We start from the raw sequence: 21,650 nt of genomic DNA, 5'->3' as shown, positions 1-21,650 counted from the left end.
TTATTTAGAATATATAACTAATAAATATATATATACAAAAAAACATATATCTATTCGAAAATTTTTTTTTAATATAAAAGTGTTAAAACATATAATATTGGTATACGTAAAAAGTATTCAATTAAAATTATACTAATATTTATTATTAATTTTTACTCATTATTTATTTTCATTTGTCATTTATATACTCGCAAATAATTCTTTTTTAAATTATAGTCATTTTGAAATTGAAAATAATGTATGCTTTTTAATATTATTATTTATTTTATTATACACATTCAAAAATATTTTATACTTTCTTTTCACAACCAATAACTTTCAATCTTTAAAACTTTACAGCCAATCACGTTTGAATTATCGATATATTGCATTATTATTGAGTGCATATATTGATGCATTATTAATGTATGTATATAAAATAATAAATATGCTTTATTAAAAATTGTGACTTATACCTTACTTATTTATTATCAAAGAAATTTAGTTATAAAAGAATTTTTCTTAATCTTTTTAAAGAATTATATCACTGAAAAAGTATTACTAGTACGACCAATGAGCGTTGAGAATTGAAAAGAACGGAAGTTAGTTACATTTAAGACGAAAGGAAAAATATGGCTGACTACGTAATAACGCAGGATAGTAATGTATGAACTCACTTCCGCTCTTAATGAATGTAGAGAATATTGCAAGTTTGTGAATCGGTTTCTCTAATTCTTATTTGTTTCTAATAAACATTGACTTACATTAAATTTTAATGATATTAACGTAAACGTCTGTTATTACGTTTGGATATAAATATACTGGAAATAAAATCATGGCTAGTAGCAACGAAGAAAATAATATTGAAAAAGAGGTTGAATCTGCTAAAGAAGAGGTTAAGGAGGACAAGCCGGTTGAAAATTTGAATAATGATATTAATAAAAAGGAAGAAAATATGGAAACAGAAGAAAGTAAAGAAACGGAAAAAAGCAAAGAAATAGAAGAAGTAAAAGAAGCTACGGAACCAGAAGAAAAAAAGGAAGAAGAAAAAACTAAAGAAGTAGAAGAAACTAAGGAAACGAAAGAGTCCTCGGAACCAACAATTGAATTGTTAGAACAGATCAAGGATCAAATAGAAGTAAATATTTAACAATTTCTTTTTACAATTATTTCAATTTTTTTGTTTCATAAAATAGACAAAAGCTTTTTACATTTGTTGTATGTACCACGTGTTAACACTACTGTTTAACACGTGATATTTTTTTGTCTCACTTTATCCGTACCTAGAGACTTTTGTTTCAAAATGAATAGAGTGGATTATCTTTAATTAAGATTCATGGAAAAATTTTGTTTGAATAATATTTACAATCATTTATTTATTACAGTTCTACTTCGGTAATGTGAATATGCAAAGAGACAAATTCCTTTCCGAGCAGATAAAATTAGATAACGGATGGATACCCTTAACGGTAATGCTCAATTTCAATATGTTAGCCACTATGACCACCAGTTGCGATGTTATAGTGAAGGCTCTTGAATCAAGCGAGTTAATTGAAGTATCAGAGGATAAGACAAAAATAAGGCGGTCAACTAAATTTCCTCTACCAAAATATGATGAAGAATATAGAAAGGCGCAGGAAGAAAAGACAGTTTATATGAAAGGATTTCCATTAAAAGATACAAATATTCAGAAATTAAAAACTTACTTCAACCAATACGAACCATATGAGAACATTGTTGTAAGTATTTCCAAGTATTATATATTTTTTTAATAACATTTATTATTAATGTAAAAATTAATTGTAGAAATGACTTACAATTTATTATACTTTAGATGAGAAAATATCAAGACAAAGACAAGGTGCTATGCTTTAAAGGTTCTATTTTTGTACAATTTAAAACTTTAGACGATGCTAAAGCTTTTATGGCAAGAAAATCTGTTAAATATAATGACGTGGAATTGATTAGAAAGTGGTCGTAAGTTTAACCGCAATGTAGTATTAATTATACACAATCACATTTCAAGTTTAAAATAATTTCTTTCTTTGTTTTTTCAATCGTTAGGGCTGATTATACTGTTGAACGTGCAAATGAACATGAAGGGAGGAGGCAACATTATCAAGAAATGAGAGAGAAGAAAAATGAATCCGTAAGTACATGCACATAACAAATATTTAAATATTAAAGTATCGGAGAGTAATTAATAATGTATCTTTTACAGTTACAGAAGGATGCTAAAGTTTTAGAGAGCGTTAATTTACCAAAAGGTGCTATTATTCATTTGGTCAACATGCCAAATAAATGTAGGAGGGATTTAATCAGATCATGTTTTGAAAAGTTCGAGGCTCCTATTGCTTATGTTCACTATGAATGTGGCGATAAAGAGGCATGGATTCGTTTCCAGGAAGAGAATGTAGCGAAAACTATTTTGGATAAATTACCAAATAACAAAGTGAGTTATCGATGATTATTTTATTTTCAATATTAAATGTAAATGTTTAATTTACACTTGTTGCATATAATCTTATATATTTATTTTTATTCAAAAGGTCGTGATCGAAAAAAATGAAATAACTTGTCGGGTATTGGAGAACGAAGAAGAACAGAAGTATTTGGACGAAGTTAAGAAGTATATCGCAAATGTTAGACAACGTAACAAAAGCAGAATGGACAATAGAAAAGGTAAAAAAAGATTTTGATTAAATATAAATTAATTATATTGTTAATATATGAATATAAAATTATAATATGATGACTTGCCATGCTAATACTGAGAAATCTATAGGATTTAATCCATAGGATTTCGCTGAGTTGAAATCATTCTCTTGGTACTGATATTTTGTAAAAATTAAAATTAACTTGCTTCCTTTTGAGGATTTTGTATTCATCTTAATATCGATATGGAAATAATATTATTTTAGGTCGTTCAACATATAAGGGCGGAAGAAAAAGGCATATATCTCCTCCAGCGAATCAACCTCCGGTAAAAACGGCAGCCCATGAATAGTTATTTCTTAAATTATCCAAGAAATAAAACAGGTAGATGAAAGTTTTTCGTCTTAGACCTGCCATGTATAATAATATAATTCATGCTATTGTAACCATTTAATTATTTACAAAGCACACAGAGAAAGTTTAAACAATTTAGAAATGCTAGACATTCTTTTTTATTATTCCGATTTATATTTTCTTTTTTTCCGGATAACTGAAAGATTTATGTTATATAATAAGGAAAATTAATCTATAAACAAAATCCGGATAAGAGAAAATAAACAAATGATCTATTGTATTATTATATATGCAATACCTTAAAATATGATTATTTTTATACGGTTATTGAAAATCGTAATAACTAGATACTGTAATAGTATTTTATCGTACACGATGAGAACCATTCAAAATAAAGTTTGTAATAATGTTCCTGAGAGATTAAATTATATATTAATATTATTATTAATTTTAAATCTATTCGCAATATTCTTTATTGTTTTCTTTTTTTTTTTTATCACTTTTGCAAATAATAATAATACATATATATATTAAGAAATACATATCGTACCGATAGAGTATTTATAAATAAGTGTGTTTATTGTTTTACAGTGAAATTTACAAATTGTATTTGAGCTAAAGTCGCTAATTAAATTTCACCATCGTTTTTAATTTATTTTTTGCTTTTTATATTATTTTACGTGCTTGATAAATTTTTTTTTCTTTTCTTTTTTATGTACGATCATAAATAATATCGTTTGAAGTATGACTACATAATACGAACATGAGAAGGATTGTTTGCGAATAATGTTTGCTTAAAAAAATGTTTGCGCGATAACGTAGTTTGAAAATTATCAAAATCGATACGATTAGACGATTTTTTCTTTTGTCGTTTTTATTTTTTTTTTTTTTTCGTGTAAGTTTTACGCTAATTACAAGAGTAATTTTAATTACACGATATTATTACGGCCTTAAATCATTATTAGCTTCTTATCAGCGAAGAAGTGTATTTTATTTAGTCCTCTCTTAAGAATGAAGGATTTAGTTATTTTCTATATTTTTTCTCTTTACTTTGACGTGATTTAATCATCGAGAATGTTTTTTTTCAGATTTATTATCGTACACGAACGAATATGTATTTACTTTTTCCTCCCCTCTTGTTTTTTTATTACTTTTTTTCCTTTTTTTTTCTTTTTTTTTTTTAAGAAATCGAACTTACGTAATCTTTTAGATTTTTACTCGTCGTTGACCATGTTTTTATTTCTTTCTTTTAATCTATTTATTCAAACGATCGAGCACGTCTCTTTTCTTGCTTACGATAAAATCGTAGTATTTGTCTTTATTTATTTTATTTTATTTTTTTTTTCTTTATTTATTTATATGTTTTTTCAAAAGAGATATGGATTCTTTCGAAGTTGCAAATGCCACTACGATTTTCTTTTCGAGAGTTTCTTTTTTTTTTTTTTCTTTTTAAATATATTATATATATTTATATATACATAATACAGTGTCGATTTTATTTTATTTTCTTTTAAATATCCTCCAAGGTTCCTATCAAATACACAGGCTCTTTTTTTCATTTGAGAATTCGAGTTATTATGAGTTGGTCGTGGAGAAAAAAAATCTATATATATATATATATATATAGAGAGAGAGAGATACATACATATACAGGGTATCTGAGGTTTTGATGAGTAAACAGTATTAGCATATTCTATGCACGAAAATAAGAACAAAATTTGATACAAATATAAGTTACTTAGAGTTTTCTTACAAAGTTATAATAACCATAAGTATAACAACGAACGTTCGCATATTTTTGATTTTGAATATGTTTTCAGCATTTCGATCGAAAGTTTTTAGCGAGAAAACTTAAGAGAACTGTTATCGATTGTGGGATTCGCTAAATCATTTCGAAATAATAAAATATAAGAAAAGGTGTAAAAATAATCGATTGGAAATTTAAGGACAATCCCCGTTGCTAAGTTTTTTTATTTGACGTATCTTTAAATGAGTTCTACATTTATGTAATATATATTTTTCATTATTTTCGTGCACATAGAATACGTTGACACCGTTTGGCTGAAAAAAACTCGGACACCTTGTATTATATATATGTATATAAAGTTTTTACGATTTAGACGGAAGAAAATAATTTATAGCTGTTCATTATTCCGTTTTTTTCTTCTTCGAGCACACAGCACTCTCATTTTATAATTTAGTTTTTATTATTTTATTTATTTTTTCTTCTTTTCTTTTTCTGTAGAAGTACACACGTATTCACCGTATTTTTTTTCTTGACGTATATGCATCGATATTCAGGAAATAATACAGGGAAAGTTATTTACGTTTTTCTTATAACGAATGTTAAGTATATTTGTGTGTGTGTGTTTGTGTGTGTGTTCACGTTGCATATACTTCATTATTTTTTAACTCTGTTATAAAGAGTTTGTTTTTTCTTTTATTCAAATATATAGCAACATGTAAGACAGTACTTACACAAGTGTATACGTTAGAACACTCAAATCTTTCACTTGAGTTCCATATTATTATTTTGTTTTTTTCTTTTTAGAAGTAAACTTCAATGTAAAATGTACATTTTATGGCATAGTACGCGGACGAAGGTACTGATTTTCAAAAACTATTTCTCACACTTTCTCTCTCTCTCTTTCGTACAGACTTGCATACATGCATACATACATACACAAATATTCATCATTGCACCTTTATTATCCCTAACGAAAGAAGAACACTCTTAGAACACAGTTATCTGAAAGATAAAACAATCTTTCTTTAAATGATCCTTTTTTCCTAAAGTTAATCATTAACGATTGATTAGAAGATGTCCATGTGTTTGTGTGAAAAGGCAAAACCAGTCTTTTATCATCGATTATCTTTCCCGATGACGATTAATACATATAAGTTTGATTTAGTTTTATTTAGAATCTAGACTGGATCGTGGCCTCACAGTCGACGAAAGTCACCCTCTTTGGTCTGATGGTGCCGCCCTCTGGCGGCAACCCCTAATGCTATACAGATATCTCTTGTATCTGTACTCGTTTTTTTATGGTATTGGTATTGCCAGGTGTGTTGCTACTCAGAGAACTTGTAGTTCTAACTGGTGGTTTTGGTGGTACTGGATCTTTGTGAATTGCATTACCAGCAGCAACATTTTGTTGTCCTGTTCTATTGTCCACTTTTATTTGTCCATCTTCGTTCATTGTTTGCTGTTGGCCTTGAGGAGGCTGCTGTTGCTGTTGGTGTTCTTGAACAGATGGACTTCTGGCTAATGTCGTGTAAGATGGGGGTGGTTCTTGGCTAGGTCTATTCGTATTTTCTGTAGCCTTAACTGCGACAGGTCTCGTAGTCATCGGTAAAGATTCTTGTCCATTCGGTGTGCAATCCATCGCAGCTCTTTTTTTGTCGCGATCACGTTGATAATAAATGCCAGCGAATATCAGCATGTTTAAGATTAATAGAATCAATCCAACACCAACTGTAATGGCTAATGCTGTTGTTGTACTGTAGTAATGACGAGAGGATAATCTTTGAAGTAATTCATTGTCCTCTTCGGATTCTTCTAAAATTGGAGTGATATTTTCAGCTATTGTCTCGTCACCTGTTGATGTACTGCAAGCTGTTGTCGAGGAGGCTCCACTGGTTTTTGTTGTACCCGTTAAGGGAAGTGGTGTATACCATTCGTCTCTAACTGGACCTGTTAAAATCAATTATAATTGTTATTGTCTCGAGGAAAGGGTTGAAAAGTAAATTAATTATTTAGTAATTCTATTTTCGGGATACTGGTTAATGTAATATATATATATAGATTTAGTTATTAACAATTAGATAGTAAAAATAAAAGATATGTATTTCAAAGTTTGAGATTATACCCGCATAATAGTGTTCTTCCCGTTCACGAAAATGATGATGTCTCATAGAAACGTCATCGTCACCTGGTCGATGAAGTTGGGGTATCAGATTTAACCAGACAGCCATTTTGTGACCTCGATAATGACTCTTCATCTTAGGTTTCGAAGCTAGAATTATAGCGATCATATGTGAACATTATAGTAAAATATATGAATAAATTGTTTTTTTGAATAATTGGTATACCTATCGTTAAATATTTTTGAGTATTAGTCTCATATTGTTCCCACGTTAGACCCCGAAAACGTGTTTTCTCTTTCGGTGTACCATAATCTACGGATTCAATTTTGTGCGGCTCGTTGGGGTTTCCGGTTTTAGCGAAATTTGTGAAAAACGTGAGGACGGCTTCGGCGACACCCTGATCTTGTCGAGAATAATTACGAGGGAAGAAAGTACCACCTACTACCAATGGTAATCCAAAAATATATGGAATGTCCTCTCCTCGTACACTACCCAAACGCTGAAACAAAATAATAAACAAATTAATATATATATATAAAATATACACATAAGGGAGTCTTCATAAACAATATATATTAAATAAATATATTATATTTTTGTTTTATTTATTCATTAAAAGCCATTCTTATATTTACCTATAAAAATTATATATATATATATATATTTTATACAAATGAAAAGAAAAAAAAGAAAATTAAACGAGGAATTTATTTGAAAAATAATATCGGAGTAAAGAATTATTTAAAATCTAAAGTCATTTTTCTCTGAACGATCTATCTAGTATTTACGATCGTAAACACAACGTAAGAACATGGGTGGGTGGGTGCTCATTATAATTAGCCGTATAAATGAGAAGTGAAGCGACTTTAACGTTACGACCAAGTTCGGGCTAATGAAACTTTCTGTGTTAAAATGGGGAGAAAGTACCTTCCTCTTTCTCTCCTTCTCTCTCTTCGTCTTTTTCTTTGCTTACGAAAGGTAAGGTTTGACGACGAAGAGGAGGTAGAAGGTGACTCATTTCGCTAGTTAATCTCCGAGTGCACGTAAATAAGTTGGCTGGCTATACGGGTAATATACGTGACTATATAAAAAGTTAGAAAAAAGAAAGAAACAAATATACCTGCATATATGCACATACACTGATATATACAAAAAGAAAAAAAAAAAAGAAAAGAATATATACGTATCGGGGTAATTTTGAAAGTGGACTCGTCGATCACAATGAATGGAACAAATTTATTTTTTAATACAAATTATTTTAATCAAATTTTTTCTGCAATATTTTCACTTATAAATCCACAATCATAATTATCAATACAGATAATTTTTTTTCTCATATATACATACATAGGAATATATATATGGACTATATATTATGGGAACGAAAAACATAATTTTATGATGTTTTATTTATAATTAATGAAAATGAATATTTTTTTGTAATTTATTTATAAATTCAGGGACGACTTACCTATATCATTCTTGTAATAAATGGTTCATATAAAAAATAAAATCTGTACATATATATATATATCCCTATTTCTTTCTTTTTATCTTTCTTTTTTTCCTTGTCGTATATAAAGAAGTAGAAAAAAAGAAAATGAAAGAAAATAGCTTCGGTGAAAATAACTAAGGAAGGATACAAGAGGATTCGCATTCGCAATTAAGATGCATCCTCTCTTAATCTATGTTTAATCGTCGTTCCCTAAAGAGTTAAAGATAGTAGAAACGGAGTAATACTATTATGCATTAAACCTTTAAGTATCGTGATCGTTATTTTCCAAGATCTTTCTTAAACGAATCGCATGCTTTCAAGTGGAATGAATTGCATCAAAGATTCTACTCGTTTCATTTGAAATCAAATCTTTTTTTGATTGCATTACGTACCACACACACACAATCACTGGATTCAACAATATTTCTCTTTCCTCTCTTTTCATCTTTCTTTTTTTTTTTTTTTTTTAAATTGAAGATAATATTTTCAAAATCTGTTAGTCGTCCTTTATTTTTTTGGTCTTGATTTTCTTTATTTTGTTTCTTTTTTTGTTCTTCACATTTTTCTTCTTTTTTCTTTTTTTTATTCTCTTAGCTATTAATTTGTCTAACCTTCGTTTAAATTTTCCAAAGGTAATACGAAGCTGGAGCTTCGAGTTTCGGTTTGACTCGAACGAAGTCAAAGGGGGAGTTCGAATTTTCGTAATAATTTTCTCTCGGTAAAGAGAGAGAGAGAGAAAGAGAGAGAGAGAGAAAGAGAGAGAGATGGTGTTAGGTACATACACATACAAACGTATATATATATATACTAGCACACAGCTTGTACAAAGTTATGAAACGAACTATCATCCTTCGTTTGTGGCTCACTTGGAAGTTGATTAAATTTCCTACCCCGTTTTATATATGACCCTGGTGTTAGAAGTAGAACGATCGATTCGACGAAATCGTACGGAATTTCAATCCTCAAAAGGGAGAAAGAGACAGATAGATAATGAAAGAATGAAAGAAATAAGAGAATCCTATCATGGGAAATGAAACGAATTATTTAAAAGATGATCCTATCTAAAGGATACTGTCAATTCAAAATATATATATATATATGCATCATGCAGATTAAAATTATTTGACCATCTTACAAAATGGTGTAGACGTAATTTTAAAAAATATTTAATCGATATTATACGAAAATACGTTTTGAACTAATGAAGTTATCTTTATTTTTGTCTTTATTATAAACGAAACACGTTCAAATTGAAATTAATTATTCATTTATCGTACAAACAATTGATTTTCTGTATCAAAGCTTCTCCAAATTTACCACTTGGCGATCATCATTGTCCGAGGAAGTATTTTAGCGATCCTATGTATTGTTGTCAAAATTGTTTGGAATTCATTTTCGATCCTTTACACGTCAAAGAATTATTTAGTTTTCTTCAAATTTCTATTATCCTCTGGAAATTTAATTATGCGACCTAGTTATGGGGGGGGGGGGGTTGGAGAAATCACACACATTTGGAAACCCTGTTTTATATGCAAATGTAACGAAAAATTGTATACGTCATTCATTTAACATAAGTTAACTTTCTTTCGATCGATAACTTTATAAGGAACTCAAATATATAATTTTAATCATTAGTAGATAATACATTTTAAACGAAAAAGATTCGAGTTAATAACAGAGACACAAAATGAAGAATAAAATTTAAAAGATTACTATAGAAAATTTAACAGCGAAGATGAAAGAGTCGTCGTCTCCATTAATTCAAAATCTTCACTTTATCTTTATCCCACATATACATACAATAATAATAATCATTACCATAATTACATAATCATGATTATCATGATCATAGTCATGGATGATCGTGACGTCGTGTGGATTGTATTCATCGTCTTTATCATCACAGCCAGATCATGGAATATGGCATTTCAGATGAGAGAAACGTGATCATCCTTTTGGTAATAAGCTTTCACTTCCTAACCCAGGAATAGTGAACCAGGAGTGTCTTATTAAATCAACGTCTAGGTCTTGAAATCATGGCTAGCAGTTGCCTTGAATGTTCATGGTGAAACATCGAGGAGGAGTAAGAGTAAGAGTAAAGGATGAGGGGGGGGGCTGGTTGGTTTCTTGTTGTAAAGAGGTATGGATAGTAAATGTAGAGAACCTGATAGTGGTGGTGGTGATGGTGGATACAGCAAGTAAGCTAAAGCTACGAATATCTAACACCTTAACCAAGAAGGTTGCTAAAGTTTACGTTGAGAAGCAACCTTCTCTATCTCTCTCTCCCTCTCTCTCTCTCTCTCTATCTTTCTTATTTTGCATCTATATTTCTTGCTCTTGGTCTTCTGCCCTAACTATCACTATATCTAACCTTTTCTCCCTTTGGCAAGTTGAGTTAATAAAGTTAACTCAGACTTAAGCAGTCTCTCTCTCTCTTTTTCTTTCTCCCTTTTTCCCTATCTACCTATCTCTTTTTCTTTCCATCCATCTATCTGCTTTTGGCTTTGCCTTGGCTGAACCTTTCTTCATTCGAGAGGCATCTTAAACGAAATTCTTCCTCATTCCTCACCCTTCAGTCTCGTTTTTGGCCCTTGGTCCCACCAACCCATCATCCCTTTTACCTTACCTTACGAGAATCTTGTATAAGAAAACTTTAGGTAGAAGAAGGATCCTTCTTCTTTAGCTTCGGGCAAAAAATTTGCCCCCGGTACAAAAGTATTAATAGAAAAAGACTCTTTGAAGACATCGATAAGTTAAGAGAGATATCTCCGTGATTTCTCTTTCAAAACATTTCTTTTACGATTTTGTATTAATAATTATGATTTAAATATATATATATATATGTCAGAGTTAAAATAAGTAGATAAATACGAAGATAATTATATTTTATGATATTGGAGGATTTATTTAAAATGTAAAATTAATTAAAATGGTACTACTCATATTCGAGGTAGTATTTTAAATTAATGATCAACATTTATAAGCAAATATTTGTAATCTGTATTAAAAATAATTATTAAAATGGTCAAACATTTTTGAAATAAATGGTCAGTATTTATAATTAAATATTGAAAAATGTACTCTTTATTAATATATCATTTTAAATGCAACCTTTTTTTTTAGATAATATTGAAGGAATCCTGATCATTCATTTAAAATACGCGTACCAACAAATTATTATTAATCTTAAACAAAATATTATCTATATATATATATATATATAAATAATAAGTCTCTATAATTTATGACACAACTCTCTGATGTAATTCAACTTTAGCTGTAAATATTAAAATCATTTATTTCAAATATATAACAAAATAAATTATTAATTGTCCTAAACACAAAGTATATTATATATAAATAAACAATGAACATCTAATATGATTTATGATATAATCCTGATTGAATCAAATCCCGTGTTATAAATATTGATCGTTTACTTAACAAAAATGAAGAAAAAATAAAAGTAAGTAAGTAATAATAATAATAATAATAATAATAATAATATAAACGGACCTTAAGATGGCCGCTGTCCTTGGTCTGATAATCGAAGTGATAAAAATAAGTCTTGGCTCCTCTTCTAGCATGATAAAATGCAATCCTCATTAACGGTGCCACTGTGTGACCATCGCTAAGTGCTTCCATTGTTGAATCACGTATTATTATAGGATGTAGAATAGGCTTGTCCCAATCTGTGTATTCGTTCCTCACTGCCGAAAATATTTCGTTCAGATGATAAACGTAAGCGTTTCGAATGAAGGTACGTAAGATCCGATTTCGATGATCCTCTTCGAAGCCAAACTGAATATCATTCGCGTTAAAGTCGAGATTGGATTCGGTACTGGAAACTCCGAGGATCAAGGGTACCTTTATAAAGGCATCACTGGCTCGTTCCATGTCAAGACCAGGATCAGGATTGTTTTGGTCCACGGGTAAGCCCGGTCCTATTCGGGGCACGAATCTATTTTAACAAAATTATTTTTTTTATTTCAATAGATTTTCTCTTATATATGTTACAAAAAATTAATTATATATTTATTTTATTATTATATAATATAATTTTTGGTATTTATTATTTAATTTAGTATTAAAATCGATTATTTGTATTTAATTATAAAAAATATTATTCTAATTAAATTCTGATCTTTGGGCTGGTTACGGTAAAAATTAACTGTGTGTGTGTGTGTGTGTGTATTTTAATTAAAAGTAAAAGAAATATAGGGCACATAGAAAAATGAATTGAATTTTATTTTAGAACAGTTGGACGATGAGAGATATTTTTATCAAAGAGAAAAAGATTACTTTTGCGAAGAAATGCAACGTTTCAAAAACAAATTTATCGGAAATGGATCGAAATTACAAGAACAAAGATGGAAAGATTTGGAAGATGCGAGAGATTCGTTGAGTGAGGAAAATAAACAACTTCGTGAAGAATTAGCTGAGAAAAGCGAGATTACATACAATTTGTGTATTAAATTTTTACGTATGAAACACGCCAAAGATACGCTCAGGCATAAATTCGATCAGTTGCATCGGGAACATTTAAGAATTATGGAAGAAATGATGGAAAAACTTGACGAAGCTAGAGAAGAGTTGAATGTTATTGTGTCGGAAAAGTTTCAAGAACCGTTGCCGGTTAACAAGGCTAAATTTTTGCAAGTAAATCGTTTACTTTCTTAACAAATTGTTGATCGGTTATTTTATGCAAAAAGAATTAAGTTTCAATTTTCAGTTGTATTAAAGTTGGTTCAATTATATATTGGAGAAAGTTTCTACAATTTAATGATTTCAAATTGAGTTAATTTAATTTGATAATTTTAATTAATTAATTAAACAAAAATTGAAAATATAGGAATTTAATTATAATATATTTTGTATTCTTATGCAAAAATGTATAATCAATTATTTGTACAAATTTAAAAGCCTATATAGTTTGTGTAATAAAATATATTGAAAATTTAGGAAAATTGGTAATACAAAAATAAAATAAATTTATTATTCTTTACTAATTATTTAAATTGTTGCATACACGTGAAAAATAATTAGTCAACAATCTGTTAAGATTGATTGCATAAATTAGAAAAACTTGGAGTAAATTTCAAAGAAATAATTTTTAGGTCATCCAAAGAAATACTCGATTGGTTTATGAAAATGCGACTTTGCGAGTACAGATCCAACATTTAACACAAAGTTTAAATAAATTAAAGAATTATACAGAGAAACCTAAAGGGATTAAAGTTGATGCTCGTATTATAGCGAAACTTGCAACTCAAAGTCGTAAAAGACAAGATTCCGATATTATAAGAAAAAGTTTTGCGACGTAAGCATAATTACATTCTTGTTAAAAATTAAAAAATTTAATAATTAAATGTATTAATTTATATTATACAAATATTTTGTAGATCTTACGTTACACAACCAGTAAAAATATCTACCAGTAATTCGAGTATGAATAATAGCAAATCAATTGATAAATCGTTAAATCGAAAAGTAAACACAAAAATTCGAATCAAAGCTCATAATAAAAATAAATGTGTAACCGTAAAAGAAGAGTCTGGAGAATCAGATTCGATTAAATCTAAAATCGAAAGTACAGAAGAAAGTCGAAAAAATAAAACCGATCAAAACGATCGCACATCTCCGATGAGCATAAATAGTATAACAGAACATTCTCATAAATATATTGAAGTACGTGATATGTGTACAAATACGTGATATGAGAATTTTAAATTACGTATTTGATGCTTTGCAATCGATTATATGCAAATCAGTTACATGTTTGCTAATTTTAAGGAAATATGTATGTAAATTAACTAAATTTCTATATAATTGCGTAACTATCGTTGTTGTAAGAAATACGAAAGAACGAAAGAAAAATATGTGAAACAAACGCATAATGAAAATAATGAATAAGTATACATTTACAGATATGCTACGTATTTATTTTTTAGTTGCAACAATGTCGAAAAAACGGACACAAAAGAATATTAGAAAGAATTCATAAGAGAATGAGATATTTTACTATAAACGATTATTTTTATTATCTTTTTAAAATGCTTACGATTTATCGTAATAAAATAAAAAATTATATTCGAAGTACGAATTTTTTAATTTAGGTTCGTTCATATTATAATCTAAATAAAAAATTGAATCTACGTAGTCTCGAGTAAGAGTAAAGAATACAAAAGTACATAAAAGCTCACAAGTCCCCTTTTTTATCTAACCAGATGCATCTTAGTTACTACCGAGACCACCAGTGGGCGATAGTAGGTACTTAATGCGATAAAGCTACACTATTATAAAAAAAATACAATATTCTTTGATGGTATATATATATGATAGTATAGTTATAAGAAAAAATTTTCATCTAATGAAAAATATAGGGTTAAAATTAATTAATATTCAAAGTACGATAAAAGATATATAATATTTAAAACAATGTATGTGTGTATAAATAATTATAAGTATTAGTAGAGAGCAAGACTGTATTCTGTATACCTTAATTAATTATTAATTAATCGAAAAAAATTTGTATTGTAATTTAGAAGCACTGGGTATATGTTCGCTCCAAATTGTGGCCAGCTATTATTGAGATTATGAAGATCAACGAATGAATAGATCCATAATTCAAATGATCGATCGATCATTATCATTTGCTCATTTTACTTTTAATTAACATCTACAACTAATCTCACAGGAAAACCAAAGAAATGTCGTTTCTTGTCCCTAAGCATCATGGCAAGGATTGATTAATCGCATCCTTTTCGTTCATATATTATGGAAATATTAGTTTATAAAAAAATAAACGTATTCAAAAGGAATATTTATTATATGTATAGGCTAGCACGAGCAATGACACTGGACAACGTTCAAAAGCTTACTGTGACAATAAATGCATAATTGACATACTAAACCAAATACAAAAAATTTGTTCACACACACACATACATTCATACATTCATACATTTAGATAGAGAAAACAACACCACGACTACTACGAGAACACAAACTAGAAACAGTGGAATAGAATCTTGCCAATATCGATGAACCTAAAACAAAAATTAATTTTATACTACTACGTATAACTCATACGTAATTTTTATTAATATATTTTGATATTCTAAATGATTGTGCATTACAAACCTTGGGATATTATTGCAGACATTGTTGTAAATATCTATTGATAAAATGGTATTTTGCGATATGAAACATTGACATTACAAAATACCGAATTCTCGATGCATTAGAAAATATATTTTTCTATATTTAAACACAAGCGAATATGAAAAAAAGCATGTCTCCGATGCATGCTTTTTTTAATATACAAATATATGAATAGAAAAATGTTTCTATTTCATACAAAAATTATTAAACGATTAATACAATTACAAATACACATAGGAAAATTATTCAAGACACATTATAAAAAACTTAATCAATTGTGAATATATCACAATATTTAAAAATTAATAAACATTGCTTTCAAAGGAAAAAAATAAACAATATTGCACCTTGCGCCGTATTACAAAATGCATACGCAATTATGCATATCGCCATAATAATAACCTTAACGAGATCAAATCTATGTTTGATTGATAGAGTACATATAAATATTTTATTTAATTACACTTATATTAATGCGAAGTATGCAGTTACATCGACGAGTGTCTGATGTACTGAGTGTACACCACTTAAATATATACAAGACACTTTTTTATTTTTAGTAAACTATAAAAAAACAAAAAATAGTAATACAATTTCACAATTTTCGAAGCACATATTTTAAATAAATACGAATTAAAGTACATCAATGTNAATAGAAAATATAATAATATATTTAATACTTGAACGTACATTCGATTGAATCGAATGGTTTTAAAGTACACATTTAATAAAAAAAAAGAAATAAAATATAAATAAATTTTTGTTAAATACCTGATTTCAGGAAGTTCGACAGACATTAAAGCTTGCAAAGATACACCTCGAAGGCAATCAGCAATATCTTCGTCGTTTTCAGTAGGACAGCCTATTTGTTCAGCAACTTTGATCCTAAGATCGTTCGGATCGTGTACAGAAGCCCATGGGCTCAAAGCCGAGCCACTTGACAATACAACACGATGAAATAGACCTGGAAAAAGAAAAAAAAAAAAAAGAACAAGTAAAAATAAAATCAAATAGTAGTAAAAGTTAAAGTAAAAGTAAGAAGTGAAAATAAAAAAGAAATATACAAGTGTGTTAAAATATGTGTTCGTCGTTTTGTATAGGATAAGTAACAATATGCGAGAATAGTAGGTAGTAAAGTTTTTCATTCTGCTCGACACTCCTTGAACTTATTATTCGTAAAATACTTCAGATAAACTTTATACGCCTTGAAATATATTGTCAAATTGTAAAACAGTACTTTATTCGAGTTATATGACTTTTGTATGTACGTAAATATATATGTATATACACGTATGTAAGTAAATATAAACGCGTACTAATACATTTACTATGTACATGAATATATGGATATTTTCTATTATCTTAGTATTGGTTAGAAGTTATATATGTATATATGTATGTACGACAGCTGAAATACCCGGAGTCGGTGCGTGTTTACGAGGTAAGAAAACCTTAGTAAAATAATACGTCGTTAAACCTTATGTCGTTATAAATTCTTATCTAAGCGTTTATTAGGTTAATAAACTTTAGATACACTAAGGGGACATTGTATTACCTTTATTAAGATATAATTCAAGATCTTTTTCTTACTTGTTTTTACACGAAAAATGACTAAGATAATTTGATATTAATTATTCGTTTCGTTTTTGTTTTTTTTTGGGGGAGGAGAATTTTTTTTTCATTAATTATACATTTTTAGTTTAAATTTTAAATACTTTTACAATTAATTTCTAATTTATTTTTCAAAATTTCTAAAATTCTTTATATATATAATTATTTACAAAAAATAATTTGGTTCTTTCATATAATTTCATTTATATATACGTTTAAAAAGAAAGAATAGAAAAAGGGAAAATATTTAACAATAATTTGCACAATACAGAAGAGCATATAAAAATTTTGTATTATGAAAAATTTATATATATATATATAGTGCATTTTAGAAAATAAATTCTATTACGTTGGATATATTTTTCTACCCGTTGAAAATTTATTTTCATCTTAAAGAAAAAGGAAGTTACAAAAAAACAACACATAAACGCACATACACAGAAAAATACACGTAGAGAGTTAGTATATGGGGGGGGTGGTATCATCTTTCGACAAACTTTTATAAGGCGAATAAAATGAGCTTCAAGCCTATGTTAGTAGTATATAATAGTGATGTCTTTTTTTTCTCTTTTTTTCTTTCTTTCTTACTTTCTCTCTCCCTCTTTCTTTTTTTACTTTATTTCTCTCCTTATCCTTCTCCACCCTCTGCTTGCTTTCCTATCCTTTCAACGACAAAATTCTTCTCTATCGATTTTCTACCACACAAGTCGGGCAACTTTGTTCGGTCCCTTTTTACTATCTTCTCAATTTCGTTTAAGAAAAGTATTTTTCATGTAAAGTCGAAGCATGTAACTTTAAACTAAGCAATGCAAACCTCTTTTACGTTAACGTCTTATCAACGAAAAATATTTTCCTCTTTCTACGAACGTTTTATCGTGAGAAACATTGAAATAATATATCGAATGACGATAACAACAGCAATGGGAAAGAAAATGAAAGGGGAAAGAAAAGGAATAGGAAAGATGTGTTATAGATTTAAAAAAAAAAGAAAAAAAAAAATGAAGGAAAAAGGATTCTCTTACGTTTTCACGATTCAATATTTGTACTAATAACATACCTACCAGCATAAAACTTTCAACGTTTACTCTAATATATATTATTATTTGTAAAACGAATCAAAATATATGTGGGAAAGATAAAGATGAAAGGAGATAAATGTTTGTCGAAATGTAATCCATCGTATATATGTGCGTATAAAGTAAAAGTCTTCGCGTGCATTTTTATTTGATTTCTTTCTTTATTTTATACTTTACATGAGTGCTTTTTTCCCTTTTCTTTTTTTATTTCTTCCTTCCTTCCTTCTTTCCTTCCTTTTACTCTTCGGACTATTTTATTAATACTATTATGTATAATATAAATGGCGTGTGACGTGTTCTCGAATTATATTTTTCTTGTAAGAACGCCAATACTCAATATTATTGTATATTCATGCTTCATCGTATGTATTATAAGTTGCTAGGAAAATAATTTTATTTTATTTTATTTTGTTTTCCAGTGGTGAATATAAAAGATGATTTTTCTTTTTCATATTTTTAATTTAATCTATTGAAAATGATGGTTAATTGTCAAATTTGATAAATTCAACTTTTCAGCTATTTCTGGCATTGTTATGCGACAATTGGCATCAATCATCGTTTTTATTTTGCCGTAGTTTAATTCATTGAACGATCTAAACGTGATGCATATTTTAAATCGAATTTACCATATATATATATATCGTAAATAATTTTTTTCTATTTTTGTTTTACAATTTATATATAAAAAAAAAAAAAAAATAAAATAAAATATCCGTAATACAAAAAAGAAGAATGAAAAAATCATCTCCAAGGGAAAATCTGCAAAAATGATGCAACTAAAGAAGTAACGGAGAGGAAATTGTGTGCCTTTCGTTAACGTTAACTACCCAGCAAGATTAAAGGTAAACAAGATGCTACTACATTTCGTTTTGTTTCATGGATAAAGAAATTCTTTCTCTTTTCCTTTTTCTCATTCTCTTTTTATTCGTAGTTTTTCCTTGAACACGTACAAGGTGAATTGTTCTCCTTTATCCCTTCATTTCACTAATTTGTTTTTCTCTCATTCTCACAAATAATGAAATTAAATGAGAAATATCTTTTATTGTAAGTAAATTAACTAAAATGAGAGAAAGAGAGAAGAAGAAGAAGAAGAAAAATATTTTCCTATGAATGAATGTAAAATAAGAAATGTAAGAAGGCGCATAATTTAATGGTCAGTATTTTATAGTACTATGATATTATGTATGCATGAATGCATGGATGAAGAAATTGAACTGATAAATCAAATTGTTTTCGTTCATGTGGATGACATTTTTATTATTTTATTTCTATTTTATTTCTCGTGTCTCTTTTTCATATTGATTGTGATTAAAAAATATAAAATAATTTGTTAAATAAATGATCAGTATACGTGGGTTAGTTCAAATTGATTGAACCTGACATAGAAACAATTTTTTCTTTTCAGTCATATTCATTTTTATATTTTTCAACGTAACCTGATAATTTTTAAGTGTTAATGAATAAATTTTCTCTCTTTCGCGTATTCAAAAAATGAGAATTAATATTATTTGATTATAAATATCGTTGATTTATTGAAAATACTGATCCAAGTTATTAAACTATCTTATATTTTTCTCTTGGAAATGGTTTCTTTAAATTATGAATCGCGTTTGTCAAAAGGAAATAATAAATTTATGTACATATATAAAATATATTCACGATTTAGATGCGTACTAAAACATATAAATATCTATGTCAAAAGTTAATAATAATTTGATTTAGATAAAAGTATGCATATAGAAAATATTTGTATATATATATGATGATCTTTTATTTGCGTAAGGCATATATGAGAAAAGTTCTTTTAAACGAGGATATATTTCATTTTCGAACGAAGAAAGCTTCAAGTTAAAATTTGAAGTAGACTCAACAGTAGTTGCACTTACTAAGATGCATGCATAGTTTGCCTCTCTTCTATCCTATTCCTTTTACCACTATCTACTATTCGTGAGAGGCAACATTTCCCATGTAAATTACTTCCATGAATTTCCTGGAAAATTTTATGCTCTCGCACAAATGGCCACGGTGAAACGTGAAAAATTAAATCTTTGTTTGCCCGGTATCACGTCCTATGGGGTTTTAATACCTTGTGGAAGGGGGAAAGGCAAAAAATTCGAGATTGGGCTTACAAATGTATTCGATTTGTAGAGAGAAAAGAATAATACTAAAAATGTATACGCAGGTTGGAAATGGTTTTTCTTTTTTTTTAAAAAAAGAAACAACAATATAAAGGAAATTGAATTTCATATGAAATCAACGTTTCTAGATTTTGAAAGGGGAAAAATAAAAGAATGTAAAATGTAAAGGATAAATCTATTTTTTTTTTTATCTACTTTCGCGCGAATAGAATAAATTAAAAATATATTATATAATTAATATTTGACGATTTTAAATTAATAATGAAACATTTTGAATATAAATTATAAAAAGAATTTGTTATAAATCAAGATTGAAAAACAAAAAAGGTATTAATAAAAGATAACTTAAAATTATAATCGAACCTTTCAATGTTTTCTCTCTTTCTCATTTTTTTTTCTCGAAATAAATAAAAAAATACAATCCATTTCGATTCAATCTAAAATACAGATTTACAGATCGATTTGATAATATTTAAAATAACCTGACGAAAGAAAAAAAGAAACAATAAAATAACGTTCAATATTGAGAGATTCAAATTACAAAAAGAGAAAATAAAAAAGAAAACAAGCAAACAAACAAACACACAAACACACAAACGTGATTTATTTCTGTTAGATTTAAAATTAAGATTAAGTGGATCGATCATTGTTGTAAATTTTTAAGAAAGATTGAAAGAAAAAATAAACAAGGGTTGGAAAAAGGGATGGAATCATAGAAACGAGGGCTCGTAATCGTTTTAAGAGGGTCAGGTCGTTCATCGAAGTGGAAAAGGTCGAGCGATGGTCAGCCAATGCGTGAGAACGAATGAACGACCGAACGAACGAACGAACGAGAGTGAGAGAGAAAGAGATAGACCAAGCGGCTTTTTTTCTTTATTTTTTTTTTTTATCGTTGGCCTTTCTTCCCACTCGTTACGTCCTTAAGCCATTTCTCAACCGGTGAATCGATCGTTCGCCCTCGCGAGTATAATCGTGAAAGCGGTCGAGTGTGATTCCTGCCAATTGTCCGATTCACCGAAAGCTCGGCGCATGCGTTTTATATTCGTTTATACGTTCTGATAACGAAGAAAGTAGAAAAAAAGATAAAGAAAGAGAGAAAGAGAGAGAGAGAGAAGGAAAATAGCTTTCATTCCATTTGATTGGATTAACTCGCTAATTGTGTATGTGGAAACAAAAAACAAGAAATAAGAAAAATTAGCATAATCAATTGGTCGGTAATTAAAAAAAAAAAGAATCTTTTTATTAATTATTTATATCGATCTTATCTTAATTGTATGATTTTATAGCACAAGTATATTTTTATAATATTAA

At 28.3% G+C, this 21,650-nt stretch overlaps 2 protein-coding genes across 2 annotated transcripts in view; one reads left to right on the top strand and one right to left on the bottom strand.

The window, feature by feature from the left end:
- The first annotated feature begins 644 nt into the window (after positions 1-644).
- LOC106789561 (la protein homolog) lies at positions 645-4,590 on the top strand. Its single transcript, XM_014753885.1, has 7 exons — positions 645-1,117; positions 1,365-1,718; positions 1,814-1,956; positions 2,044-2,128; positions 2,201-2,431; positions 2,529-2,661; positions 2,901-4,590. Exons 1-7 carry the CDS (start codon positions 815-817, stop codon positions 2,984-2,986), a joined length of 1,335 nt encoding a protein of 444 aa, XP_014609371.1. The 5' UTR covers positions 645-814; the 3' UTR covers positions 2,987-4,590.
- The window catches only part of LOC106789560 (neuroligin-4, Y-linked-like), a gene marked incomplete at its 5' end in the record, with an annotated part of 56,268 nt that continues 38,483 nt past the window's right edge, over positions 3,866-21,650 (bottom strand). The window contains 5 exon segments of the mRNA XM_014753884.1: positions 3,866-6,682; positions 6,858-7,004; positions 7,081-7,354; positions 11,867-12,311; positions 16,286-16,480. Of these exon segments, the coding sequence (XP_014609370.1) occupies positions 5,997-6,682; positions 6,858-7,004; positions 7,081-7,354; positions 11,867-12,311; positions 16,286-16,480 (1,747 nt within the window).

The sequence above is a fragment of the Polistes canadensis genome, unplaced genomic scaffold (assembly GCF_001313835.1).
Source record: "Polistes canadensis isolate GaletaPanama2010 unplaced genomic scaffold, ASM131383v1 scaffold_190, whole genome shotgun sequence".
Taxonomy (NCBI): Eukaryota; Metazoa; Arthropoda; class Insecta; order Hymenoptera; family Vespidae; genus Polistes; species Polistes canadensis.
Note: the sequence above shows the minus strand (reverse complement) of the source record. Positions and strands in the feature narration are given on the sequence as shown.

Coding starts and splice junctions, on each gene's coding strand:
- LOC106789561 (XM_014753885.1), top strand. CDS start 815: ATGGCTAGTAGCAACGAAGAAAATAATATTGAAAAAGAGGTTGAATCT. Junction 2,129..2,200: donor GAGAGAAGAAAAATGAATCC/GTAAGTACATGC, acceptor TATCTTTTACAG/TTACAGAAGGATGCTAAAGT. Junction 2,432..2,528: donor ATAAATTACCAAATAACAAA/GTGAGTTATCGA, acceptor TTTATTCAAAAG/GTCGTGATCGAAAAAAATGA.